This window comes from Hyperolius riggenbachi, chromosome 11 (assembly GCF_040937935.1).
Source record: "Hyperolius riggenbachi isolate aHypRig1 chromosome 11, aHypRig1.pri, whole genome shotgun sequence".
NCBI classification, from domain to species: domain Eukaryota; kingdom Metazoa; phylum Chordata; class Amphibia; order Anura; family Hyperoliidae; genus Hyperolius; species Hyperolius riggenbachi.
The window spans coordinates 187,582,700-187,592,014 of NC_090656.1; the positions used below are offsets into that span (position 1 = coordinate 187,582,700).

The window sequence follows — 9,315 nt, forward strand, 5'->3', positions numbered from 1 at the left end:
ACTCTCTTTAAGGCAGTGTTCACACTTATCCTCACATTCTCTGCATGCAATTTCCCACATGTACAAATCTGGATTTGCAATTTTTCCGTTCGCATGTTTGTGTTTGTATGTAAGTTTTCAGGTTGTGATTTTTTTTTTTTTTACTCATTAGTACTAATAAACTTAATATTACATGAAAATGTATATAAAGAACATCAAATCCGCATGCAATTTCCTGTGTTTCCATCGACTTACATTAAATGTAATTCACACCTTGCACACGAACAAAAGCAACACTGCCGCGTGATTTTAAAAAGGAAGAAAAAATGCACACAAATGCACAAAAAATGTGATCTTCATTGAAATATATTAGATGTACGGCAAATGCACTTTTGCAAATTACATATACATTCTAATAATGTGAACAGAACTTGATAAAATGCCATGACCTGTATAAGTCATCCAGCTTTCCTCCCTTTTCTAAATGAAACTTGAGCATAATGCTTTCTTTAGGGTACATTTAGGAACTCAGGCCTCCGGCAGTCTCCTGCATGTCTGGGAGGAATGGGGGCGTTCCTTTCTAGGTTTGTGGGGTGCAGCAGAAATTACCTCCTCGGGGCGCCGGTCGTCTTCACTCCTGCAGCTGCTTTGTTGTGTCCTTGTACGGCCCCACAATGTGCCACCTGACCTGCATGTGATCACGTGATGCATCAGAGCTGTGCAGAAGGGATGAAGCAAAGCAGCTGCAGGGGTGTAAAAGTCGGGCACCAGAGGATTTGTAAGTCATTTCCGCTGCGCACCGCTCTGCATTGCATCTACTGGAGGGGGGTTGTTGTAGTGTAAATTTTCGTCTGGTTGCTTGACCTGTGCTGAATACTGTTAATTTTAGGCTGGTTGTTTGACTTCTCAAGCAACCGGCAAGAACAGGTATCTGGCATCAGGCATTCCCCGCCTGTGCCGGCTACTTGGGGACTTTGCTGTTTAGAAGAGATGTTTTCTGAGCACCCAAGGGATTGAAGGCTGCTTAGATTCTCTGGTAGATAAGGAAGGGCTGGGCTAGCTTTATATCCTCTTCAGTACATGGTGTTTATGTGTGTCCTCTTTATTTCCATTAGTGCTTTAATCTTCACTATAGTTTTCTCTTTTGCATCTGTTGTGTCCCATGTCTATAATTACCATGCTAACTTTAAACAGAATTTCTCTTTGGTGTAGGCACGGCGGCAGCAGGACCCAACTGCTGGTCTGGGCAGCGGGGATGATCTGAAGCTACGCTAAGTCCCATAATCCTCTGCTTCCAGTCTCAGCCATATTCAGCAGCAGCAGCAGAACTCTGTTCCAGTCTCCTGTGACTCCTAGGCCTGCAGCATGCTACCTGCACCCTCTATGAACTCCATGTCAGCCCCCTCTATGCAAGCTGTTAGCCGCGGGTGACCTGCTCGCTGGTGGCTGTACAATTTCATTAACGGTTTGATAATAGGTCACAGTTTTTCTAAAGATTATTTTTTTGTTACTGTTTTTGTTAGTTTATTTGCTTCTTGTGCTTTTATATGTTAATTTTATAAGGTACAGTTCCACCTTTTCTGTGCTTTTTTCAGGCAAGGTTTAAGGCAGGCTACAAGAGTAATTAAATAGTATTTAAAACCTATCTTGCAAATGGTATTAAACAACTGCTTTGTTCCTTTATGCTTCTGCAGGCTCTTTAAGTATCTAGAATGTCCATTCAGTAGTGTCAGATGGCACAAGTGAATTCTATACTCTATGGGAGGGGTGGGGCTGATTTTATTAAGATGGGTGCACATTAAAGGGGTGAAGTTGCCATCAACCAACCAATGGGGGGTGGGGTTATACCTGTTGTATGGAAGACAACGTTTGATTGGTTGCATTGGGTAATTTTAATTATTTACTTTACTTTCTTTAGTTTCATGTGCACCTGTCTTGATAAATGAACACATACCGGTACTTGTAAAATCTATGTATGCACGAGACAGACATGACTATAAGAAAGACCCAGCATTGTTTGTTGGGTTTAACACATGCTTAAAGAGGAGCTGTTAGGTATAAGGTCTCAGAGAAAATAAACACATATATCAGTAGCTAAAGATTGGCTGTACTTACATTACATATGCATTTCACTGTCCACGTTTGGATTTCACAGAATTTGTATATAGTATATGCAGAGATAGATGCTCCTGACAGCTCATGGCAGGCTCCATGTTTTTCTGTCAAATGTGTCGTCATGTCCTGCCTGCTTCCTGATCACAGATAAGCTTGTACTAAATAACACAGTGTGCAGTGAATATTAATGAGCCATGTGGCTAGGAACAATAGCTGACTCCTGCAGTGTAGTCTGCCCGAGATTTATCAGTGCTATGCGATTACAAGCTGCTGTAAGGTGTCATTAGCAGCCGAGGGGAGAGCCCCAGAATGCTTTGCAGTAATATGCGGCTTGCGTCTTCTTAAGAATAACAGACTTGCTGATAAGCACACATCAAAGGTAACTGAGATTTTTATCTTCACTAATTGCTTTTGGGCTTCCTTCTAAACTGTTTAACACATGAGAATAGAGGTTTAAATTAGCTTCTGCAGCCTGACAGTTACTCTTTAAAGTACCCTTGAACCTGAAGAAAATCCTTATTTTCCAAATACTTACCACTCACACAGTCTTTCCCTCCATGGGCCTATTCGGCCACTATCCACGTACAAAAAACAGGTCCTCCATGGTGCTGACCCTGGAGCTGTTTCTGGGGTCATCCTTTTCACATCCAGCAGCATTCAAGCATCTCAGCTGAGAGCTGGGACACGCTGCTAAGAAGCGACAGGAGTGTGCACGGCAGGGTGGCTATTGTGCAGTAAAGGGGTGGAGATTAGGAGGGAGTAGTTGCTGACAGGCATAGAGGACTGCCTCTGCCTCCTTGTATTGAAACGGCTTTCCTGTCAAATTTATTAAAAGAAAGATTGGGGGACGGTGCGGGACAATGAAAGGTGCTGTAAGCTATGTCACAGTACCAAGTCAATGGATATCCAGTATGTCTGCTGTATTATTTATGTGCTCAGTTCAGGGGTACTTTAAGGCCTCTTGCACACTGCAAGCGATTCAGATTCCGCTGTTTTATAATCAGTTTTTGCATCCGATTCAGATTCCGATTTGCAGTGTGCAGGGAGCAAACTGCAAATCGGAATCGGATGTAAAAACTGATTAAAAAGCGGAATCGGAATCACTTGCAGTGTGCAAGAGGCATAAAACCTCCTTGGCGGTAACCCCGAGGCAGGCTCGGGATGGAAGTCCGCAGCTCAGAAGGGTAGCCCCAAGCTGGCTCCATGAAGGGGGGTGTAATGTGCAGGGCTGCTGCAGATCTATCTAGCAGTATGATTTTTTTTTTTTTTGTCCAAAAGCTTGTAAAAAAAATTGCACCGCTTTCAGAACCTAAATTCTGGACATAATTATGTTGCCAGGGAGGTTAAGGGTGTTTTCGCACTAGGCTGTGTTACATTGTAATATAACTCACAGGTACTCCATCATGGATGCCTTTACAGATGATGACTTGCAAACACATCTACTGTCTGTGAAAAGGCTTGCATGGTGTGACATAGCGTGACCAGACCACAAAGTGCTGTATGCGCAGAAAGAAAGGAGCTAACTCATCGTTACACAGTAGGTTACGCATTTCACATATAATATGAAATTTGCCAAAGAGGTGGAGTTATAAACTTTAAAGAGTCCATCCTCCTGAACAAGTAATTTCAGTCCATTGCTGATACTGGAGACTTCAGTCACTGAACAGCTACATCTATCTGGTCATTTAATGTAAAACATGAAGAAAATCCCCAGAGGACACCCAAAACTCCCAAGGTAGGCCAGGAATGAGCCAGGAACTGAGAAGAGCTGATCTCACTGCTTCAGTTTCTGAAGATACCTACTCCTGCTATATAATTGCCACCTGCGATTGTGTCAGGTGACACGCTGGAATGTGTACAGGACGTCACCCCTACAGCTATTTATGGAGTCTTTATATTCTCAGCTGCCCTTTGTTGCTGTTCTCATAGTGAGTTGCTGCAGGTTGATTCTTGGTGGCATCAATACAGAATTGGCTAGTGATGGTCAAGTAGATGCAAATGACTTCGAGTTGATGCAAATTTATGCAGCTTGAAAATGAACCAATTGATTTTTACCTCAGCAGAATTTGATTGGTTCGTTTTCGAACTGCATACATCTGCATTAAAAAAATGAATACATTTGCATCAACTCGAAGTTATTTGCATGTACTTGACCATCACTAGAATTGGCTATGTAGCAGAGAGCAGTCACCAGAAGTAATCATGAAAGACTATGTAGGTTACTCCTCGGGGTGACCCTCACTTCTTGGCTTAGTTTTAATTAACGTCAGTTCTGGGTGGGCTGGATCCTTTAAAGTGTACCCAAGGTGAGTATTATAGAGGCTGCCATCTTTATGTCCTTTTAAACAATACCAGTTTCCTTGCAGTCCTATTGATCATCTGATATCAGTAGTGTGAGTCACAACCCTGAAACAAGTAGGCAGCAAATCCAGTCAGACCTTGAGTCTGCATGCTTGTTCAGGGGTTATAGCTAAAAGTATTAGAGACACAGGATCAGGGAGACAGCCAGGCAACTTGCATTGTTGATAAGGAAATACATATGGCAGCCTCCACATCCCTCTCTACTTTGGGTACCCTGTAAGGGAAAACTAGAATATATTGAGGCTACTATCTTTATTCCCTTTTAGTATATGCCAGTTGCCTGGTTGATCTGCTGATCTTTAGGCCTCAGTAGGTCTCAGCTCCACCCACCTGTATCAGCAGTTATGAGGAGTGTCTCTCTTCCTGCAGAACTTTTTCATAGATTGCTGTAGAATCTTGGATTCTAATCCATAAATCTGTATGGTGGGGTGAGCCGAGGCCACAACTCGAGACGGCATTGCGTGCAAATTTCCATGGGTTTCAAGCTAGGCTTAAACATTTAGCTGGCAGCTGATTTATAGATCGGCAGCCATTGGGTTTGATTCTCAGCTTCAAATCTGTGAAAAATGTGTATGTGAAGCTGAATTTAAAGCTCATCTCTACTTAACATATTTACTCTATTGCAAAGGATATAAACACGTTTGGTGGTAGAGCTCCAGCCAGCCACATAAAGCTTTGTTGTTAGTTGTGGGAATATCTTTTCTGCATCCAATAAGAGAGAGCCTGTGATAGGTCAATTACTTAAAGGTAACCTGAGAAAGACTAAACAAGGATTTATGCTTACCTGTGGCTTCCTCCTGCCCCCTGCTTTATCACCATCCCCCCGATTTCCCCAGTGGGTTCTGCAGTCAGCAATGCAATTGTGGCCATGTGCACCCCCAATGGCACTCCCATAGGCAGGAGCTTTCTGCAGTGCAGTTAGTCTTTGCAAAAGGCGCATGCGCAGAACACTCCCAATCATGGATGTGTGAATCGGGGGAGTGTGCGCAGCTAGGACCGCGCAGGCACAGTGGCCCACGACTGGGGCAGTCGGGGCTTTTACCGGGACAGATGGCAGGAAAACTGAGGGGATCAGGTGACAGTGATTGAGCAGGTGGTTGGTAGGAGCCCCAGGTAAGAATAAATCCTTGTGTGTTCTTTATCTCAGGTACGCTTTAAAAATCACCTCCATAAACGAGCGGGCTGTGGCAGAAAGGGTTAATGTTACATATCCCGATAACAGCCCCCTGCTGTCTTACTGTTGCCTTTTTTTTTATTGATGTAACTAATGTTTTTTGTTGTTAATGTTGTTGTATTGCTTGAAATGAAATGGTACTTGTTAAGCAACCCAAATGCAACGTGGCATAAGATTAAAAAGTAAAAAAACAAATGTGCAGGGAAGTCATTAAGGTGCAATCAACTCCAATCCAAAGGTAGACCCCACAATGACTGATCACGTGTATGTCTGTATTACTGTATATTACTATGGTGAAGCTTTAACATTTATATACCAAATACCCATACAGGAAGTGTGGCAGATGACGTTTGCTGGTCATACAATGTCATTATTTCAGGCTTCTTTCCTTATTTTAAAGAGCCTCTATTTGATGGTGCTGCTGATAATCTGGTACTGATTCTTAGTAGCAATATATGCAGCATCCTGTAAACCGTGGATGGAGAAGAGTGCAGTAACCCAGGGCAACCATGACAACAACATCATCTATCCTTACTGGTTGCTGTGAAGCCTGCAGTTTGCTGTTACTAAGTGCTGTACTCCTTGCCTTGAACAAGGCTGATGGTTTTGACATCACAGAAGGTATGTCTGTATCAGAGTGGATATGGCTGTAGCCTTTCTCATCCCTCAGAGCTCTGTGCTTTGTGTAGAAAATGCAGTTACAATTCAGAATATGATTTCATTTGGCTGAATTTGGGAAATTCTAGTGAATCACTAACGTCACAAGCAATGATGTAACGATCACTGTTGTACAGATAGGGTCCATAACGCTTTCCATACAGCAGACACTTTATTGAACCATTATGTGAAGGAGTTTGGTTCAAAGATGGGGATTCTATATTGTATTATTTGGCCCTGATTGTAAAAATACAAATGCTCATAGGCTTGAAGGACTATTTTTTTTTTATCTTTGTATGTGTCAGAGTGGTGCAACTAAATATTTTGAATTAAAAAAATGTTTGGTTTGGGTCTGCTTTAAGAGGCGGAGGATTACCAGCACTGCCAGGCAACTGGTAATGTTTAAAATTAAATATGTCAGCCTCCATATCCCTCTCACTTCAGGTTCCCTTTAATAAAAGTAGTTACCTGAAATGTTACATGCTGACCCCCCTGTAATGTACCATTCAGGATTTGACTCGTTTGATGAATTACAGTGGATTGATACATTGTTGACACCTTTTTCAGAGCGCTTTACTTTTTGTTACTTTAAAAGAACCAAAGATAAATGGGCATTTGTAATCCTCTAGATCTCTGCTATAGATTTGATGTAAGAGTGATGTTTCACCTGCCTAGGAAATCTGTGTTTGTTACTATTTGAAATGAAATCGCAGAGACACATTGAAGAATTTTAACAAAAATGTATCTTCTGCATCTCGGCTTCATCCTTGCTGCCTTGACGTTTGTGCAACTCTTGTTGTGATTCAACCGTACCATATGATAAAATGGTGGCACTAAAAAGCGAGGTGCCATCCCCTGTGTGGTGTGTTGCCACAGATGCCATCCATACTCGTGCAAACTCCTCCCTTTAGTTTCAGATCAGGTACACACCATAAGGGAGCATTCACACTATGGGGTTAATGCAGGAAGCCACGGTAATATTGCTGTGCACAGACAGTGCACGGCAATATTACCGTTGCTACCGCCAGCAGTGTAGCGCGAGTTACGCTGTTCACTTAACCCGCGGTACTCCAGAACTGGGAGCCCTGCTACGGTAATGTCTGTAATTAATGCAGAGAGCAGGGACACACCAAGAGCCAAATATAGTGTAGTATGTAGTGTAATATAGTGACAGAGGTGCCTGGCTCTTCTACTGACCACTTATGCTATTGCTCCGTTGTTATTGCCTGATGAAGCGGGATCAAACCTGCGAAACGTGTTGCATTGTTCCCCTGGAGTATGTAAATAAACTTGTTGTATTTGACAAACACATTAGCAATTTTTGTGTCTGCTTGGACAAGGCAAGTCCACCACTGCCTCCTCATGTTTTAAACTTTTTAGATTATTTTATCCTTTTGGCGCCTCTGTATCCATACTACGCTTTAATTAATGCGCGTTATCCTCACAGAATCCGTGGCAATGCTCTTGTACCTCGCGGGTTGCATTAATAGCATATTTTGTGGAACACTGCTGGAACCCAGCAATATAACCACGGTTTCATACATCAGCTCCTATATCCGTTGTAGAACAATCCAGTCATCTCACTACCCATACAAGTATATGGGCCAGTTCACATCTCTGCATGGATCGCATTATTCTAACTCGCTGCATGCACAGCCATGTGTATGATATAACGCGCGCAGTATCCATTGCAGTTCACGCACATTTTAATGCGTATATTATGCAACATGCATAGTGTAAATCTACCCTTATAATTAGGCTCTGCTTACATTGAGCCAGATGGCCAACTGGAGCAGACAGTGCAGTGCTGCTCTGATGGTGCGCTGTGGTCCGGTTGGAGTCTTAAGCAGCTGTGTTTCCACCACAGGCTTCTGTGGGAAGCGCATCCTGTGTCCGGAAAACATTGCAGGATGGAATTTTTTGTTGCATTGGATCTGTTGCAGACTGACATGTGAATGCATCCTATTAATAACATAGGATCTGTTCGACTCATCTTTATGGTCCTCACAAGCACTGTGGTTGCAGGTAAACTGATTGCATCTTTAAAAAGATATCCGAGAAGGCAGCTCTCATTTCCCTATGGTGACTGCTTCATTTTAACTAAATCTAAAAACCACAATCTTTTTGCCATAAACTGTTGTGTGTATAAAGCCATTGAGTAAACTCTACATTTCACTTTGGAGTAAAAGAGTCTGTGATGTGGATTTACTGCCCTGCCCAGGTCACCCAGCACTCACACATTTCATTACTGTAAGTCATGTATGTTGTCATGGTGAATATTGTATGACACAGAATCTGTCTTACCTGATTGGTTTAAATAAACACCTGATATTGTCTAAAATCACAGAACCAGTGTGTCTTTATTTGTCTCCGTCTCACAAGAACATCTGCACAACTGGATTTATGTTCAAGGCGGGGACTATAAGATACGCGTTAAGCAGCACCAGGGTAAAGGTGGCCATAGACCTCAGATGAGTGTTGTCTGATCTGTTGTCTGATTTAGCTAACACCTTTTAGATCTGTGGCAAAAGCAGACATTCTGAGAAAGAAGTGAAGCAGTCTATTTGTCAGGCTTTGACTTCTAAATGAAACCAGCAAAAAAGTTAATGATAATCCCTAATTAAAGAGGAACTGTTGCAAAAATCTTAAAATTTAAAACCCATACAAATAAGTAGTACATTCCTTCCAGAGTAAAACGAGCCATAAATTACTTTTCTCCTGTGTTGCTGTCACCGTAGGTAGTAGAAATCTGACATTACCGACAAGATGCTGGCCAGCCTCCCTGCTCGCTGCACACTTTTTTTTGCATCCATAGTAACAAAGAGGTTGCTAAGCTGGTGACGTGTCTCTATAGAACTGGGCCTTGTGCTGTCGCTTGAGGAGGCATTGAGTCCCTATCCCATTTCAGTACTTAACAAGCGAGCAGAGTCGGGGGAGTTCACTATTTGCACTTTGGCACATTTCATGTGACTCCAATACTACCCCTTTCTGGCTTTTTCGGTGCTGAAGTGTGGCATTTGGGAGTATTC

The 9,315-nt window shown here is 42.6% G+C and overlaps 1 protein-coding gene across 4 annotated transcripts in view; it reads left to right on the top strand.

Annotated features, from left to right (window-relative positions):
* CBFB (core-binding factor subunit beta) overlaps window positions 1-8,635 on the top strand; it is an 88,897-nt gene extending 80,262 nt beyond the window's left edge. For 2 of the 4 annotated variants that reach the window (XM_068260897.1, XM_068260898.1), the window contains exon 6: window positions 1,192-8,635. In XM_068260897.1, coding sequence (XP_068116998.1) covers window positions 1,192-1,254 — 63 coding nt within the window. In that variant the 3' untranslated portion in view covers window positions 1,255-8,635. Of the gene's footprint in view, window positions 1-1,173 lie in introns of all 4 variants that reach the window. The other 2 variants (XM_068260900.1, XM_068260899.1) reach the window with 2 other exon arrangements.
* The last annotated feature ends 680 nt before the right edge of the window (window positions 8,636-9,315 follow it).